The 20,793-nt window shown below is 34.6% G+C and overlaps 1 protein-coding gene across 1 annotated transcript in view; it reads right to left on the reverse strand.

Moving 5' to 3' along the window:
• The window catches only part of CCDC178 (coiled-coil domain containing 178), a 391,102-nt gene extending 373,539 nt beyond the window's left edge, over positions 1 to 17,563 (reverse strand). Inside the window, exons 1-4 of the mRNA XM_059408065.1 lie at positions 17,527 to 17,563; positions 16,870 to 16,959; positions 8,133 to 8,272; positions 7,118 to 7,188 (exon numbers count right to left, since the gene is read on the reverse strand). Of these exons, the coding sequence (XP_059264048.1) occupies positions 7,118 to 7,188; positions 8,133 to 8,272; positions 16,870 to 16,959; positions 17,527 to 17,563 (338 nt within the window). The remainder of the gene's footprint in view (positions 1 to 7,117; positions 7,189 to 8,132; positions 8,273 to 16,869; positions 16,960 to 17,526) is intronic.
• Between the last annotated feature and the right edge of the window lie 3,230 nt (positions 17,564 to 20,793).

A 20,793-nucleotide genomic window follows, 5' to 3' on the forward strand; every position in this document is an offset into this window, starting at 1 on the left:
CAAGAACTCAAAGAGTAAAGCAGAAATGAGAAAAACCATAAGTTAGGAAACTATCCCCAGGAAGCAAAATTGAGTCCTAAGCAAGAAACTTTTTAGAGTCACATATGGTAGACCTAACACCATGTACCCTGATTAATTTCAGAATTTCAGGCATTAGTGAAAGATGTATCTTTCATTTCTCCCCTTTTTGAATAACAGTATATATTGTGATAATTTTGTTCCTGCCCCACCATTGCTGCTAAGTATACAGGAGCAGTATTTAACATCATTTTAATTCACAGACCATCGGGTCAAAAGAAGCTGAAACCAGAGAACTTCATCTGCATCAGATCTGCTGTAGAACATATAATCATAGACCTCTGCATGAGACCATAACAGAATAAAACTTCTGGGGAGTTGGTGATTAGAGTCTGCAATTAGATGAGCTGTTAATCATGTTGCCAATGGACTAATTGATAGATTGATTGCTACACAAATTGTTCCCAAAGAATCACATCTCCTGGCTTTCCCATCTTGTCTAATATTCTACCATATTAAAAGAGGGTTTGATTATGTGCTTTGCTTTGGCCAGTAGGATATGAGCAAACATAAAACAAGCAAATATTTTAAGCTCTTGCCCATTGAGATTTGTCCTCCTAGAACACCATCCCAGGCATGGGTGTGAGGCCATCTTAATCACCATTTCAAGTTGTTAATATATGTGTACATCTGTATGATTGGCCCCAGGCAAGAACTAACAAAATTGCCCATCTGAGCTCAGAACAAATTGCTTAATAATATTCCAATAAATGCTTGTTCTAGTCACGAAGTTTTAGAAAGAGAGAGCCAGAGAGACAGAGAGAAAGAATAGGTGTATGTATGCCTATATCAATAGCTAAAGAAAAAAACAGTGCTTTATTGTTCCGAAGAGATTTCCATTAAAGTAATAGGGAACAAATCCAGATTGTAATGAATATATGAGCAATTGGAAGTGAGTAAACAAACACTAATTTTAGGTAACACTTTTCAGATGTTAAGTAAAACAGGAAGAAAGAGGAAAAGGGATATATTTAAAGGTATGTGTGGGATTAAAAAAATTCTTGAAAACAAGAGAATCATTCAAAATTTAATATTTTAGAGATTCTGGACACTAGACCACTCAACACCCAAAGAACAAATAATCCAATCAAGAAATGGGCAGAGGACATGAACAGACATTTCTGCAAAGAAGACATCCAGATGGCCAACAGACACATGAAAAAGTGCTCCATATCACTCGGCATCAGGGAAATACAAATCAAAACCACAATGAGATATCACCTCACACCAGTCAGAATGGCTAAAATCAACAAGTCAGGAAATGACAGATGCTGGCGAGGATGCGGAGAAAGGGGAACCCTCCTACACTGTTGGTGGGAACGCAAGCTGGTGCAACCTCTCTGGAAAACAGCATGGAGATTCCTCAAAATGTTGAAAATAGAACTGCCCTATGACCCAGCAATTGCACTATTGGGTATTTACCCTAAAGATACAAACGTAGTGATCCAAAGGGGCACGTGTACTCGAATGTTTATAGCAGCAATGTCCACAATAGCCAAACTATGGAAAGAACCTAGATGTCCATTAACAGATGAATGGATCAAGAAGATGTGGTATATATACACAATGGAATACTATGCAGCCATCAAAAGAAATGAAATCTTGCCATTTGCGACAACATGGATGGAACTAGAGCGTATCATGCTTAGCGAAATAAGTCAAGCGGAGAAAGACAACTATCATATGATCTCCCTGATATGAGGAAGTGGTGATGCAACATGGGGGCTTAAGTGGGTACGAGAAGAATAAATGAAAGAAGATGGGATTGGGAGGGAGACAAACCATAAGTGACTCTTAATCTCACAAAACAAACTGAGGGTTGCTGGGGGGAGGGGGTTTGGGAGAAAGGGGTGGTATTATGGACATTGGGGAGGGTATGTGTTTTGGTGAGTGCTGTGAAGTGTGTAAACCTGGTGATTCACAGACCTGTACCCCTGGGGATAAAAATATATGTTTATAAAAAATAAAAAATTATATTAAAAAAAAGATTTAAAAATCAGTAAGAAATAAGATTATTGATAAGTTCTTAATATCTTAGTTTAAAATATTATAGACTCTTTTCTTTTCTTTTTTTTTTCTTGGATATCTTTGTTAAGAAATCCAAGAGAAATTTCTGTTGATTTTTAACAATTTTCCTGCACTATAACAATGAAAAAAATCCTTATTTATTAATGGAGAACATTGATATAGACTATACAAGGTATGATAATAATAATAATTCTAACATGTATCAAGTGCTCTTTAGTGGTCTAGACAAGTTCTAGATACTTATAAACACTTTATAAGTACTATATTAAACCTCAAAAAGTGGTATATTTACAAATAACATATCTGATAAAGGGTTAGTATCCAAAATCTGTAAAGAACTTACTAAACTCAACCTAACCCTCCCACCAAAAAATAATACAGTTAAGAAAATAGACAGAAGACATAGATAGAAATTTTTCCAAAGAATATAACCAGATGGCTAACAGAAATGAAAAGATGTTCAACATCACTCATCACCAGGGAGAAAAAAAAAATTTAATATTTTAAATGTGGATAGAAGTGAGTTAAGAAAAAAGAAGGAAATTTGGACAATAGATATGAACACCTGATGGAACAAGATCTTTACCAAAACTGAAGATGGAATACAGGTAAGGGGAGTAGCCACTGATGGGGGAAGGAAATTTTCCATGGAAGGACAAAAGGAATAATATTTGTGGAATTCAAGGATGTACCTAAGTGGGATAAGAGGAGTTTGAAGCATTTCTGATATCATACCTCCTATTTCCTTTGGGAAGCGAGAGGTGAATGAGTAGTAAAGTAGAGGATTTGGAGACTTGAACAAAAGAGAGGACTGGAGTAGCTACCAGAGAATACTAGACAAAGTTCTGGTTGACAGGCAATAATTTCAGAGCACTATTAAAGGTCCCATTGAGGTTAGAAACAATGTATCCATAATGTTTCAAATTGGGATTGTTGTGTAATGTTCTCTGGCACTATTCAGCAGCCTGGGGTGTAGGAGCAGAGATGACCCACCATTAGAGAGATCTCATTAGGACTTGCATTTTGTCAGACTAGAAGTATAAAAAAGTGAACAACCAGATACACGAATTAATGAGTGTTTTAACAGATGAATTAATTAGTCAAGGAAGTAAAGGAAAATGGGGATGATAGGAAATAATGGATATTTCAGGATTTGAAGTGTTCTTAAATTTCAAATGAAATATAACAATTAACAGAATCAGAGAACTCAAAGTATCAGAGATTTGGTCAGTAGGGTCAGATGATTAAATATTACTTTTCAGAATTGAAAATATTAAGAAGTGGTATAAGCTCAGCAAAATCTTATAATTGGAATTTTAAGCATTTTAACAGTCATATTTGTGTGGTCCTCAGAGGTGAAATACTCTCTGGAATACATGACCCAGAGTGGTGGAGAACAGGATGTTCTGAGATATCAGACACACTGGATGCTAGCTCTGCCATTGACTATGCGATCTTGGGGAAAATTAACCTCTGTTGTTGAGGTACTCAATCCTCATCTGTAGCTGGGGTAATGGCAGTCTCTAACTCACAAGGTTTCTGGAAGGTTTCAATGAAATCACACATATTAACTATTTAATATAGCCTATGATAATATAGTAGGCACCCAATCAGTATTAGCTGTATCACTGTTATTGATAATAATATTATTTTTGTATAATACATTCTTTATATTTTAAAGAATGATTTCTAAATACTTTCTATGTCATCCTTTCAAATCATGGTAACATTTTAAAGATATGTATTGAATAAGTGAAGAAAATTTCAACTCAGTAGAAAAACTCCAAATTAAATAAAGCTATCTCTAGGCAGTCTAGAAAAACAGGTGGAAGAAAAATAAAACAAAACCTTTTACTCATATGGGAAGATATCCAGGTAATTATTTCCATCATATTGCCATGTTTTCTCATTCCTTGCAAAATTATACAGAACATGTTCATACTTTAAAGACATTTCTTTTCAAAATTCAAAACTGCAATTAAACTGCTATGAATGCATTGACAAGCTTATGGCAGATTCATCTCTGTTAATCACGGGCTTGACAGTATTCATCATGACTATAATGGAAACCACTGTGATTTAATGGGCAAACAAACCCATAATAGTTGATCCAAAAAAGACTAATCTTTCACTCATTTAATGTAGTCCATACTCAAAGTAGATGATAGCCTTACAATTAGTTATAGAGCTTTATCTAATAAAAGATTTAAGTGATCCCAATTAAAACAAATAAGCATTCTCCCCAAAAGAAACCTCACAACCATTCATAGTAGCCCCCAACCCCAGGAAACTAATCTGCTGTCTCTACAGACTGACTTACGTAGGACATTGCACATTAATGGGAACATACAACGTGTGTTCTTTTGTGATTATAGTAATGATCACACAACTCTGTAAATACACTAAAAACAACTGATTTTTACACTTTAAATGACAAACTTTATGGTATATAACTTATCTCAATAAAGCTGTTTTAAAAATCAAGCAGTTTATAGAAAAACACAATTGACAATTTAGACAAAATTGAAAAGCTTCAATTAAAAGAAGAAAAACTGCCCACCTAGAAAAGGCATGACTTTCTTTTTCTTTGTCTTTGACTCCCCCCCAATCCCAACCTAAATGTACTCCTTGCAGTCCCCAAGAAAAACCCAATAGGTAAAGGCAATGACTGGGACTATAGACAATAAATTAATAAAATTGGAAAATGTTAAACTCCTCCCAAAAGTACAATCAGCTGGTAACTTTTATTAGATAAAATGCTTTTAAGTGGTAAATGTTGAGAAGAAATGTCCTTTTTCTGCACTTTGTCCAGGCACTCCGGAATTATCAAAATGCACCCAGACACACATTTATAAAAATTTGGCATTTTCTCAGGAATAATTGTATACTCTAAATATTTCTGACACAAGGAACCTACTCTATTTGAAACTAGATTTTATGCTTATATTGAACTATCTGAATTATGATCTACAGGAAAATATAATACATAATCTTTTCTCAAAAACCCAGATGTGTTTCCTTTTTGGAAGTACCATATCCTTGTAGTTTTTGTTTATCAAAAAAAATCACAAACTTTATTTTTAAAATTTCCTTCAAGTCCTATTTCTTAATTTTCTTTAAGTTTTTCAATAAAGACTATGAATGTAAAGTTGTCTAATCAGCACTATTAAAAGTTCATTTTTCCAAGTAATACTGGAAAGTTCTTTCATTTTGGTGGGTTAGTCAGAAAAGAGAAATCTGTCTTTTAAAATAACATATATTTAAATATATTCTATTATCAGTTCAACACTAGTTGAACTGTTCAATAAGTATATTGAACAGTTCAATATATTCTATCATCAGTTCAACACTAGCAAATTTAATGACAAAATACATAGTCAAAATAACATTTTTTAAAATTTAGAAAATATAAAAAGCCTAAATTAAGTACTGAATTTTTTTTAAAAAAGGTTATAAGCATTAATTTCACAATTAATCTTTCAAATAAAGTTTATGTGTATATTTACTTGTTAACACATTATTATATTTATTAGTTTTTGTCTAGAAGTGTATTTATCTGAGATTGATACTTGTGTATTTCATGTTGTCAAACTACCAACAAATATTCCATGTCAATGTGAGAAATAAGGCCTTCTTTAGTCCTTAAGGCTTATAAAACAGTAACTGAAAGGGGCTTTGGAGTCAGAAGGAACTCGATTTGAATTCCAACTCTAATGCTTACACCTGTATGATGGCATATAAATTACTTGACTTTCCTAAGTATTAGAATTTTCACCAATAAAGTAGGATTCCTGTGAAGTACAAATATAGAAATATACATTTGGTAAGTGACTAGAAAACAACAGATTTTTTTGTTTTTTTCTTTCTTTCTTTCTTTCTTTTTTTTTTTAAGATTTTTTATTTGAGAGGGAGGGATAGAGACTGCACACACGGGGGTAGAGGCGGAGGGAGAGAGAGAATCTTAAGCACACACTGTGCTGAGCACAGCACAGCATAGCCCAACATGGGGCTGAATCTCAGGACCCTGAGATCAGGACCTGAGCTGAAACCAAGTCAAATGCTTAACCAACTGCACCACCCAGATGCCCCTAGAAAACAGCAGATGTTTAATAAATGGAGCTATTACTGTATTGGGTGGATAGGTGTCTCAGATATATGTAGAAAAGAAAGGTTCTGCTTCAGGTCCTCATTTGTTTTTCCATTTATTGAGCGCCTACTATCTATCAGGCTCTAAGCCAAGCACCAGAAGACAGAAAGTCACTCTGATGCTGGTCTTTATAAGGCTCTTCTTGTTTATTCAGCCAGCTCATTTTCATAACACAATTACATCAGAAAGGCTCCTTTTTTTTTTCAGTTATCCTGAAGCTATAAAATAGTTTATTTTGTGAATTATTTTATCTAAGGCAATCTTTTAGTTGACCTATTAACCATAGTATTTAACAGTTTATCAACTCCTCAGAATCCCAATTGGGACTGGGTAAAAAACACAGGTTTTGATAAAAGACAGTGGGTTCAAATCCCAATTCTATCTTGTGATCTTGAACAAGTTTCCCAACTATTTAAGTTGTTATTTCCCCATCTAACAGTTAGATAAAAGAATAACCATTTAAGGGGCATGTGGGTGGTTCAGTTGGTTAAACATCTGCCTTCAGCTCAGGTCATAATCCTAGCATCCTGGGACTGAGTCCCACGTCAGGCTCCCTGCTCAGTGGGCAGCCTGCTTCTCCCTCCCCCACTCCCCCTGCTTGTGCTCTCTTTCTCTGTCAAATAAATAAGTAAAATCTTAAAAAAAAAAAAAAAAAGAAAGAAAGAAAAGAAAAAGAAAAAGCATTTAAAAATAGTTTTGAGCAATTATAATTATTAATATAGCTGTGATAATCATAGCTATTAGAATTATTAAAAACCTATAAATCTATTTTCATTATTTAAAAAACATGCCTAATCATTAAGTTAAAAATGTGTGAGACATATAGAATATCATATCAATAAAGATTAATTCTCTTCTACCTACTGAACAATATTTCTCAAGGCCCAGGACACCATCAGACCTATGACCCACAAAGCATTTTCTGAAAAGGTATGCTGATTTGGAGAAACAAAAAAGAAACAAAGATAAATATAATAAATATAAATAAATGTAATACTAATATAAAATGATATAAATATCATAGAAACAACAATAGCTAATATATATTAAGTGCATATCATATGCTGGCATTATGTCCAACACAATGTCGTTATCTCCATTTTTATCTGAAGTCCTAGAATACATGGCTCTGAAGTCTGAAATTTTAAGGATTGTACTTTAATGCCTCTTGAAGGAGACATCACCCTACCACAAGCATCACGACAATTCCATCAAAACTTTCTCAGAGCCAGATCCAATAATTGTGGTGAGGAAAGAGAAGGAGCTCAAACTTATCCTCCTGCTCGGGCAATCTGGTTTTGCACTAATTGTTCAGAATAAGCTTAATAAAAGGTCTAAGAAGGTATTTATCATTCCTAAATCATCTGAAGATAACTGAAAGTTACAGTGATCTCAAGATTAAAGTCCTTTGAGAATAATAAAGGTAAATAGGTTAAAAGGACAGGAAGAATCATTACATTCTCCCTCAACAAGACCTATTAAGTATTTCTTCAGAACAAAATAAGTCATTAAAAAGGGCACGCTGTCCTTTTACATTCCAATTTCCTCAGCTAATCATCTAATCAGTTTAGTGTCCCTAAAAACGATGTAAATACTATTTAATTTACTAGTCAAGTTGGCTTATGGAAATTACTACTTAGCATTATTGCCTCCGGATAAGGAATAAACAGGTAGGGAAAATGATCTATTTAGTAAGGTTGTTTCACCTTTATGAAGTGAGACTATCAAAAACATGTCTAGATTAGTAAATTACACAACTGAGCCAAGATTCTATAAAATATTTCAAATATCATTAAAAAAATAACTCCCTGGGTTCTTTAAATAACAGCCCTTACAGGACTTATAGAGCTTACAAAAATGTTAGCATTTTAAATCTTACCCGTTTCAAATGTTCTTGTATTTTAGATTCCAAATCTTCAATGTGGGAAATCATTTTGTTGACACATGGTGCTGGGATGTTTACTGAAGCACAGCTTTGACGTCGACATGGGTAGCTAAAGTAAATGCCTTTATTCACCCCTTAAAAACAAAGCAGACAGGAATTAGTTAAGAGTTACATGCAAAATAGTAAACTGTGATGTTCAGAATATGTAAAAAATATTCTGCTTTATTAATATTAATGCCTTTTAACTTTCTTTAATAAACAAATCAATAAATATTTCAGAAAACAATAGAATGATGATGATATTAAACTTATATAATTACATAATGTGATCCATAACATCATCAACTAAACACTGAAAGCAACTAATGAATAAAGGCAGAAAACAAGTTAATCCAACTGTTTCTAAATAGTTCCTGAATCACTTAAAAAATGACTTTGAAATATATTTTAAATTCTCCCTTCAAAGAGAGTCCACATCTTCCAGTGTAAATAATATCCAACCATTCATGCATTGAAGAAGTTCTTCTTTAAAACCAGCATGAGTTTCTCTTGCTGGAAAAAAAAAAATAAAATAAAAGCAAGTCCCCTTCATCCTTATAATAACCTCATTTTCTACCTTCCATTTCTGAAAATTGGAGTCTCATGCAAAGAGTGATTGATGTTCCCACTACAGCATTCAAGTTGTACTCATCATAAAATCCACTCAGTCCGATGTGCCTCAGTGATTCTAATCCTGGCATGTCCCGAATCAACTGAAGGTTGCAGAAGCACAGCAAAGTTGTCCATGAAACTCCACCAAAGTGCTTACTTGCAATCCTTTTGCCTCTAAGGACTCTATTGGGCTGGATTATAGCTGCAATCACTGATCTTAAATGCAAGACACAAAATAGGCTTGGTGCCTCAGTGAGAACAGTGTGATGTCCTCATTTCAGATGACCTTGAAGAACACAGAACTTATGCTGTTGCCCCAGACTGTGCTTTTCTGTTTCAATGTCAACCCAGAGACAGCAAATTATCTTCAATTAAACAGCAATCTTTTAAATATCTTTTAAATAAAGTCTCATAATACCCCTCCTCCAAAAACAATATCTCTGTAAAAATAGCTTCACTTATGAACAAAAGTGTTTACCTCATCCTATCTATTACATATACATATTTATTTTTTTATATAATTTTTTATTTTTTATAAACATATACATATTTATCTTAACATTTTTTTTACGAACTAAGAATATGTGCCAATCCTGGAACTATGTTAAGTACTTTTGATTCTACATTTTATTTATTCCTCACAACAATCTTATGAAGTGGGATTATTACCTTGATTTCATAGATAAGGACCAAAGGCTTAAGAGAAGTTAAGTTATATAATATGCCTATATCTACAGAGCTGGTAGGTGAGAGAACTGAAACTTGAACTGTATCTCCTTGGCTTTGGAGTAAAAGCTATACCTTAAAGGTGTTTTTATATTTTTAAAAAAGATAGCAAAATAAAGAGAAGCAATCCTAAAACTATATTTCAGGGCAGTTCAAATGTTCTACATTTTCATTTGTTTTTGAATTTTGGTTTTTCTTCAGGACATCAGTCTTGATATTCTAATGTATCTTAGTTTGCTTTGACTCTACTCAACACATATATTTGCTATGAACATTTTGTGTGTTATATTCTATCTTTTCTCTTTAGTTCACACATGGATATATATTTTCATCTCCATAATAATCATAGGACTTAAGAACAAGCTGGTGAAAATTACATATTGATCTCCTATCCAAATATCTTGATAAGGGCATGTTGCCCTTCCCTCTAGTAATAAGAAAGTTTTAATACATATTTAACAACCAGGCAGTTGTCCTTATACTCAAAACATTTGTCTTGCTTCATTAAATGTGGAGAAAACAAGGATAGTAATGACTCATTTAACATTTTTCTGCATGTGCTACCCTAAACCTATTATGTGAATACTAATTAATTTCCATAGCACCCTACGGTTTAGGATTAACATTTTACATATGGTAAAGTGGAAAAAATAAAGATACTATGAAGTTAAAATTTGCACTAAAAGTCTATAAAAGACATGACATCATAAGTAGCCAATGCAAAACAGAATTCAGGAGTTACTATCACTGTTTTTTATTCTAATTACAGATGTAGTATAAGTTAAAAACTTTTGATTTTAGTCAAACATATTGACAGAACTCCTCTTGGTGAAAAGCCTGTGCACAAATGGTCAGGGTGAATCTATTTTTTCTAAGATTTATCTATTTTGCAGGGAGGGAAGAGTCGGGGAAGGGAGAGAGAGAATTCTCAAGCAGACATCCCAGTAAGTGCAGAGACAGACACAGGGCTCTGACCCCTGGACACTGAGATTAGGACCTGAGCTGAAATCAAGAGTCAGACACTTAACTGACAGCCACCGAGATGTCCCATAGGGTGAGTCTTTAAAGACTGGAGCTCAGGCAAGACTTCCTTCCTCTCTAAACATGTGCCCAACTTTAACTTTCTTGCTCATAATCAATGCCTAAGAAGTAAGTAAGATCTTCCTGGATCTAGGCTACGTTTGAGGTTTGTTGAGGCTCTGCAACTATGGACCAGCTGATTATGTGGGCAAATAAATAAAAATACTATGTTTATAAACTGCCAACTCTCCTTGCTCAGTGAAGATCATCTTTATGTAATTTATTCACCCAGCCTTTCCTTTCTTCTCTCCTGCTTTTAATATGTGGTTCCTTTATGTCTATCATCCTAATTATTGTATCATCCCTTAATTTCAACTCAGCACTCAGGAGAAGACTTCTCTTGACACAGATTTGTTTTTCAAATTCTGTTATCCCTTTTAACATCCTGACTTTCTTTCCAAATGTAAAAAAAGTCAGTGCTCTCAAGCTTAGAAATAATTTCTATTCCTTGCAAAGCCTCTGTCTGATTAACAAAAAATACGTTGTTTTTTGTTTGCTTGTTTGTTTGCTTTTACAGAAACAAAGCTTCCCTTAGTTTTTGTTACACACTTGGGGGATCAGGGGTCCGGGGGGGTACCTTTCCATGATATTAGAGTTACTCTGTTTTCATTGAACCTTACAACATTGAAGACACTTATCACTAAATACATAAAATATTATGCATAGACTAGAGTCAAGAGATGGCTAAAGACTGCATCTACTCTAACCACTATATAAATGGCTCTGTTCAGTGTTTACCTATCTCCATTCCCTTCTGTCTTTTCAAAATCTGCAATTTCAGTGTATTTAGTTTTGCTTCCCTTAAGTAATCACAAGTCTTCCTATTACTGTGTCTGACCACTTCCTACAACTACTATCTTAGAGTAAATTTTGCTTTGACTAACAATTCTTTTCAAATGAGCAATCTATTCCAGCAGGCACAATATTCTCACATCCTGATCTCTTCTTCAAACTGAAATTGCTATGCAACTTACATGGCTCTTTCCTAATGAGGAATTCTTGAATCCTTCAGACATTTGCCTAAACCTAGTTATAGCATTTTCTATCCCTTTATTAGCATTAGGCTGTGTCACACTTATTTATTTCCCCATCCATCTTCCTCATGAAGTTCTGGAGAGAACTTTATGGAGAGAAACTATGTTTAGTGCCTTCAAAAACTGTTGAATGAATGAATGAATGAATGAACACCTCCTTTTTAAATTTTACCATGCTGAAACCTGGCTTCTGTTTTCTCAACTTCATGAAATTTTCATTCACAAACCCCCCCATTAAATCAATATTTCCACTACCACTGGTTAAAAAGTAACTAAGATTGAGTCTTCCAAGTCTAGAAAAAATAAGCGAGACAACTGTTTTCAGACACTAGAAAACAGGAAAGCCAGCTTTTGATTCCTGAGAAAGTAAAATTCTTAAGGCTGAGCCCCATAGTCACCATGCTCTCTGCCAAGGGGCAATTTTTCAACTAAAATATAGAGATTTGGGGAAAGAAAAGAGCATGGAAATCCTGCTGAGATAAGGGGCAAAGACTAGTACCATGGGTAATGGAAACAGAATCTTCAGGGCAGGAAGCTGAAAAGGACACAGCCGTGCAGAGAAGAGCTCGCAGAAGTCCGTATGAGTGCTCTCTGCATCTGTAGATAAGGGCTAGACTGTTTTTGCATCCAGAGAAAAATTACCTGAAGGTTAACAGAGAACATGTGCCATGGGATTGAGAAAGGAACAAAAACACTAGAGTTTGAATGGTGTTAGTAAAAGAATAACAGACAGATAAACCAGTGGAACAGAGTAGAGAGCCCAGATATGGACCCGCAACTCTATGGTCAAATAGTCTTCAACAAAGCAGGAAAAAACATCCATTGTTAAAAAGACAGTCTCTTCAAAAAATGGTGCTGGGAAAATTGGATATGTATATAAGCTATGTATATAAGAATGAAACTTGACCATTTTCTTACACCATACACAATGATAAACTCGAAATTGATAAAAGACCTCAATGTGAGTCAGGAACCTATCAAAATCCTAAAGGAGAACATAGGCAGTAACTTCTTCAACATTGGCCACAACAAGTTCTTTCAAGACATGTCTCCAAAGGCAAAGGAAACAATAGCAAAAATGAACTTTGAGGACTTCAAGATCAAAAACTTCTGCATAGCAAAGGAAACATTCAACAGAACAAAGAGGCAACCCAAGGAATGGGAGAAGATATTTGCAAATGACACTACAGACAAAGGGCTCATATCTAAGATCTATAAAGAACTCCTCAAACTCAACACACAAAAAACAGATAATCACGTCAAAAAATAGGCAGAAGACATGAACAGACACTTCTCCAAGGAAGACATACAAATGGCTAACAGACACATGAAAAGTGTTCATCATCATTAGCCATCAGGAAGATTCAAATAAAAACCACATTGAGATACCACCTTACACCAGTTAGAATGGCCAAAATTAGCAAGACAGGAAACAACATGTGTTGGAGAGGATGTGGAGAAAGGGGAACCCTCTTACACTGTTGGTGGGAGGGCAAGTTGGTGCAGCCACTTTGGAGAACAGTGTGGAGATTCCTCAAGAAATTAAAAATAGAGCTTCCCTATGACCCTGCAATTGCACTACTGGGTATTTACCCCAAAGATACAGATGTAGTGAAAAGAAGGGCCATCTGTACCCCAATGTTTATAGCAGCAATGGCCATGGTCGCCAAACTATGGAAAGAACCAAGATGCCCTTTAATGGACGAATGGATAAGGAAGATGTGGTCATACACTATGGAGTATTATGCCTCCATCAGTAAAAATGAATACCTAACTTTTGTAGCAACATGGACGGGACTGGAAGAGATCATGCTAAGTGAAATAAGTCAAGCAGAGAGAGTCAATTATCACATGGTTTCACTTACTTGTGGGGAATAAGGAATAACATGGAGGACATTGGGAGAAGGATAGGAGAAGTTAGTTGGGGGAAATCAGAGGGGGAGATGAACCATGAGAGACTGTGGACTCTGAGAAACAAACTGAGGGTTTGTTGGAGGGAAGAGGGGTGGAAGGTAGGGTGAGCCTGGTGGTAGATATTATGAAGGGCATGTATTGCATGGAGCACTGAGTGTGGTGCATAAAACAATAAATCTTGGTTACTTAAAAAAATAATAATAATATTGGTGAGGGATGGGGAGAAAAACCTTAGAACTCCAGTACTGACTTTATATAGAGATTTCATCAGTGCCTCAAAAACACTCTCTGTCTTACAGCTTAGAAGGAAGGAAGGTACATTAGAGTTAGAGCTCCTCTAGACCCACCCAAAAAAGCTTAAAATCAAGCTATAATATAATATATGCAGGAGACAGAATTTAGCCAAATTAGAGGGGATTGGTAAATTTTGTGTGTGTGTGTGTGTACGCACATATATTATAGAGATAGTTCTCTATAATCTGTATATAGATATGTATGTATATATAGATTTATATATCTGAACTTTTTTTTTAAAGATTTTATTTATTTGACAGAGAGATCACAAGTAGGCACAGAGAGAGAGAGAGAGAGAGGAGGAAGCAGGCTCCCTGCCGAGCAGAGAGCCCAATGTGGGACTTGATCCCAGAACTCTGAGATCATAACCTGAGCCGAAGGCAGAAGTTTAACCCACTGAGCCTCCCAGGCGCCCTATATATCTGAACTTTTGCATAAAACCAACCATATACTACTTTTAGGTTGACCAAATGATTGACTGAGCTGCCTGCTAGGAAAAGAATCAATTTCTTTCAGAGAAAGATAACAGAATCTAGAGTCTTCACAATGTACTACACAAATATTCAGTATTAAATCATACAAAGAAACAGGAAATTGTGTTTTTAGAAGTTTAGAAAAAAATCAGTTAGGAATCCCAGAAGTTATTCTATATACTGCAAGGATTTTTTTTTTAATATATAGCAAGGATTTTAAAGTAGATATTACAAAGATGTTCAAAAAGGTAAAGAAAAAAATATGTTCAAGTAATTAAAGGAAAATATGGCCTTAATAAGTGAACATAAAAGGAGTGGTAGTATAAAAACAAAAAATGAAAATGAACTAAATGATAATTATAGAACTGCAAATAAGAAAATCTAAATTAACAAATAAATTGGTTAGACTTAAAAACCAAAGGATATGGTAAAGACTCAGTGCATGTGTAGATGAATTGAAAGAAATTACCCAATCTAAAGAACAGAAAGAAAAATGAAAAAAGAATAGATCCTAAAAAAAACTGTGTGACAATGATCATGTAATCTAACGTGTGTAAGGTTCAGGTTCCTCAAAAACAAGAAATATGGAGTGAAAAATATTTGTGGAAATAACGGCCACATTATATCACAATTTGATGAAAAACATTTACATATCCAAGAAACTCAGCAAATCCCAAACAATTAAAATATCAAGAGAACTAACTATATCTAGAAATATCACAGTCCAATTACTGAAAACCAAAAATAAAAAGGAATTATTTAAAGTAGCCAGAGAACAAAAGGGAACATGACATAAAGAGAACATGGATATGAATAACTGCTACATTTCTCATCAGAAAAAAAGTGCAAGCCACAATATAACAGAAAAATATCTTTAAAATGCAGGCAGGCAGGCAGGAAGGCAGGAAGACAGAAAGGAAGGAAGAAAGGAAGGGAAGGAGGAGATACATTAAGGAAAAAAAATAATAAATTAGACTTCATCAAAGACAAAACGTTCAACTCCTTAAAAAGATATTTAAATGAATGAAAAGACAAGCAAGAGAATGGAAGGAAACATGATTGCAAAGTTAGAACATGATTGGAGAACTGGAACTTTTAATCCCATTCCAGGGAGAAGGGCTGGGGGTTGAATCAACTGCCAAAGTCAAATGGTAAAGAAGACTCCATAAAATCCCAAAAGGACAGGGTTTGGAGAGCTTCCAGGTTGGTGAACACATGAATATTTGGGGAGAGTGCAAACTCAAAGACGGCATCGAAAAATCTGTACCCTTCCCCCCACTTTATTCTATACATCTCTTCAATCTAGCTGTTCCTGAGTTATATCCTTTTCTAATAAACCAGTAATCTAGTAAGTAAAAATATTTTTCTGAGTTATGGAAGCCATTCTAGCAAACCCAAGGAGGGGTGTTCATTGGAACTTCTAATCTATAGTTGGTCAGAAGCACAGATGATAACCTGGGCCTTTGATTGGCCTCTGCAGTAGCACTAAGCCCTTAACCTCCGGGAACTGACTCTATTTCCAGGTACAAAGTGTCAGACTGAGTTGAATTGTAGGACCCTAGCTCATGTCCAAGAATTGCTTGGTAGTGGGGAGACCTCACGCTCACACATTGGAATTGGGTATAGAACCTTTTTAATTACTTTGTGCTATCTTTGTTATTACTCTATATAGCCACTCTTTAGCCACTCTTTACTGTTGTGTTGTACTAATTGGTTTGTAGTTATATTTTATCTGAACTGCAAGATTATACACTCTATATAAAGAGAATTTCTTAAATGACTCTATAGTCTACTAGTACTATATACTCCCCAGTGCCTTGAATTAACTGTTTCATAAACCAATCATTTGATATTTTACAAAGCTTGTCCCAAATTATGGAAATAAACCCTAAGCCAGATTATTAAAATTCTAATCAACCTTTCTGCTGGAGAGAAAAAGATAAAGAATCAGAATGTCACCTTATCCCAATTTTATCCGTCAAACTGAAAATCTCCAGATTTTCAGAGCAGAAGTTTATCAAAATCAAGATTAGAATTTTTTGATTAACATAGAGTTCTTCACCAAAACAAGCTGAAAAGAAATAAGCATGAACCCCTATAGATGAAATCCATGCATTTTGTCATCTTTCTACCTCTTTCCACATACAATATCAGAACCACTTGTAAGAGCAAAAGCAAGTGTTTTATGGATTCTTAATTCTGGATTTCATGCCATGAAAATATTAGTCCTCTTTCTTTTTTTGTCTAAGAAACAAATCCTCAATGAACAGAAAAGGATCTAGGATATGCTAGTCTTAATATAAGCAATGAAGAAAATGCTTATTTTAAAAATTCAACATTTCTGAAATTATAAACAATTCTTATAGCCTAAATACAATGAATAGTATATTATTAGTAAAGTAGATTATATTATATTCTTAATATTATATTACTATGTAAACTATTAGTGATATTTATGATTCATTTCTTAATAAAAATATAATACAGACATCAGAAATGAATGCACAAATGTAAATATAGCTTACAAAGATAACTACATAACTTACATTCAGTCCTTACCTTCAGTATTTGTCATTTTATTTTCATGAAAAATCTCAGTGTCTTCCTTAGGGGCACCAAAGAGAACCAAAGCTTGTGACGTGGCATTGTCTTTTAAAAAGAAAACAAAAATCACAGTGAGCAGTTAATATAAATTTTTAAATAAGCAAAATAATGCATAAAACTATGTTGTTAAAGTATTGTCCTTTCAAAAGCAACTATAATTCAAATATTAACCAAACCCCACTGAAGAATATATTTAGATGTTTTCTCTGGTACTTCAATTGGGTTAACTCTCAAAAGAAGGTATTCAAAATAGCACTCATCTATCTATTAAAAGCAAACACTGAGAGACTGTCCAAAGTGACATCACCAAAACAATGGAGCCGGAGACTGTAGTTCCCATCCTACAATGAAGCTCAATAATTAAATGGTTATGAACAAACAAAAATAGTTCTGGGAGAGCTCAGGAATTCATTCAACAAACTTCAGCAACACAATGGAACAAAAAAGCTTGTGTATAACCTCATAAATAGGAAGGGAGGACAGTTTCATTGTGACTGCATCATCCCTTTCACCAGACCAACACTGCTCAGCACCAAGAGAGAACACTCAGCTTGAAATAGTTCCCCTCACTGGGAAAGGGAGAACAGGGTGAAAGAAACAGCTTCCCCACACTTTTGGACACTGCACAAAGGACCTGCTCTGGTTTCATCTTACTAAGAGACAGGCAAAAGCAAGACCTATGGAAATGCTTTGAACAAGGAAGAAGGGCAGAGGCTACCAATATAGTCATACAAAGAAAGTGATCAGAATTCCCAGTGGCCTGCTCTGTGGAGGACCCCGTGAGCTTTGCCAGCACAGTTTTCCTTCTAATATGAAAGAGAAAGAAAGTGTTACCCAGACAAACCAAAGTGAGGAACTTCATCACCAACAGACTTACAAGATATGCTGGAAGGAGCACTTCAAGCTATAATGAAAAGACTTTAATTAAAATATGAAAATATTTGAAAAAATAAAACATGTCAGTAAAAATAAGTATATGTCAATTTCAGAATACTCCAATACTACAATAATAGAGGTGTGCTAATCACTTACTCTAGTATATAGATTAAAGAAATATGAAAAATAGCTATAGCTTCAATAACTTACTAATAAATGCACAATATAAAAAGATGTAAATTGTGACATCAGAAACATAAAAAGGAAAGAATAAAAGGGTAGAGGTTTTTGTATATGATTGAAGTTGTTATCTGTTTAAAGTGTACTATTATAACTACAAAATGTTTTATGTAAGCCTTAAGGTAACCAAAAAGCAAAACCTATAGTAGGATACAAGAGAAGAAGGGAATCAGAGTATACCACTATGGAAAACCAATTCATTAAGAAAGACAGAAAGAGAGGAAGAAATGAACAAAAGAAGTATAAAACAGACAGCAAATAATCAACAAAAGTCCTTAAATACCAATAATCATTTTAAACATAAATGGATTAAGTTCTCCAAACAAATAGCATAGAGTGGCTGAATGGATTTTTTTTTTTTTAAAAAAGACCCAACTATATGTTACTAAAGAGTCATTTTAGCTTTACTTAGAGTGAGGGGATGGAAAAATATATTCCATGCAAATGGAAACAGAGATTAGAGGTAGCTATACTTCTATCTAGGACCTTGTCCTGTTCTTTCATTTGGGATTAATTTCTGTCTCCTCATTTTGTCTCCCTCTCTTGTATCTATTTCAGTGTGTTAAAGGCAGTTATGTTTTCTGCTCTTGAAATTACTGACTTTACATAGAAGGGGTCCTAGAATGCTCTGCAGTGCAATATTCCCTGTTCACCAGAACCTGGCACTTCAGCAGAATATCCTATGTGTGGAGTTCATTCCCAGATGTTGTGCCTGAGTCACTTTTCTGTCAGAGTGTTTGTCTGCACTGACTCTCTGCCTGCTGTGGACTGTCCTTGCTCAATCTGGTGTTAGTGGAACGAACTCAAGTAGGCCAGCTCTGAGCGGGGAAATGATCATAAGGTTACTGGACTTGAGAAAAGAGTGGAAGACATGAATGAGACTCTCAACACAAAGATAAGGTATAAAATAGCAGAGAAAAAGGACGCAATAAATGAAATGAAAAAAATACTTGATGAAATGTGGCAGAAGCAGAGGAATGAATTACTACACAGAGTAATAGAAAGTAATCAAGCTGAACAAAAGAGAGAAAAAAGCATTACACAAATTGAAAATAGATTTAGGGAATTCAGTGACTCCATCAAACATAATTAATAATGTTTGTATTATAGGAGTCCCAGAAGAGAAATAAAAGGGGGCAAGAAATTTATTTGAAGAAGTAATAGCTGAAAACATCTGGGAAAGTAAAAATATATGCAGATCCAGGAGACACAGAGAACTCCCATCAAAATAATAAAAGCAAACCCACACTGAGAGATAATGTAATTAAACTTACAAAATATAGTGATACAGGAAAAAATCTTAAGAGCACCAACACAGAAGAAGTTACTAACTTTCAAGAGAAAACCTGTAAGGCTAGCAGGAGATGTTTCTTTTTCTTTCTTTTTTTTTTTTTTTAAGATTTTTTTTATTTAACAGAGAGAGAGAAATCACAAGTAGGGCAGAGAGGCAGGCCGAGGTGGGGGGGGGGGGGGAGGAAGCAGGCTCCCTGAGGAGCAGAGAGCCCGAATAGGGGCTCCATTCCAGGACCCTGGGATCATGACCCGAGCCAAAGGCAGAGGCTTTAACCCACTGAGCCACCCAAGTGCTTCGCAGGAGATGTTTCAACAGAAAATCTGCAAGCCAGAAGGGAATGGTATGATATTCTCAAAGTGCTGAATGGGAAAATCCTGCAGCCAACAATGCTCTATACAGCAATGCATTACTCAGAATAGAAGGAGAAAGAGCATTCCCCAAACAAAAACTAAAGAGGTTCATGACCACTAAACCACCCTACAAGAAACACTAAAGGGGACTCTTTTAGTGGAAAAGAGAGACCAAAAATCAAAGTATAAAGGAGGAAACACAAATGCAGTGAAAGCAAAAAATTTCTGAAAAAAATCAGTCAAGGAGCTCACAAAGAAAAGGATATAAAATATGACATCATATTCCTAAAACATGGGGAGCAGAGTAGTAAAGAATGGGTTCAAACTTAAGTGTTCATCAACATGATAGAGACTGCTATATGCAGAGGAGGTTATATAAAACCCTAATAGTACCATATATCAAAAACCAGTAATAAAAAGGCAAAGAATAAAGAGAAAGAAATCCAAATATTTCATTAAAGAAAAACAACAAAACATGAAAGAAGATAAGACAAGAAAGATACAGAGAAAAATTTTCAAAAACAACTGCAACTAATAAAATGCCAATAAATACATATCTATCAATAATTACTTTGAATATAAGTAGACTAAACACTCTAATCAAAAGATATAGGTTGAGGAATGGAAAAAAAAAAAAAAAAACAAGACCTATCTATATGCTGCCTATAAGAGACTCATTTTAGACCCGAAGACTTCTGAAGATTGAAAGTGAGGGGATGGAGAAATAATCTGTCATGCAAATGGATGTCAAAACAAAGCTGGAGTAGCAATACTTATTTCACCAAAATAGACTTTAAAACAAATACTGTAACAAGAGACAAAGAAAGATACTACACAGTAATAGAGGGGACAATCCAATAAGAAGATATAACAATTGTAAATATCTATGTACCCAACATAGGAGCACCCAAATACATAAAAGTTAATAAAAAATATAAAGAAACTAATTGATAATAATATAAAGATAGTAGGGTACATTAATACCACACTCACGTCAATGGACAGATCATCTAAACAGAAAATCAACAAGAAAACAATGGCTTTGAGGAACACACTGGAATAGATGGCTTTAACAGATATATTCAGAGCATTCTACCCTAAAACAGGAGAACAAGTGCA

Source organism: Mustela nigripes, chromosome 8 (assembly GCF_022355385.1).
Source record: "Mustela nigripes isolate SB6536 chromosome 8, MUSNIG.SB6536, whole genome shotgun sequence".
NCBI lineage: Eukaryota > Metazoa > Chordata > Mammalia > Carnivora > Mustelidae > Mustela > Mustela nigripes.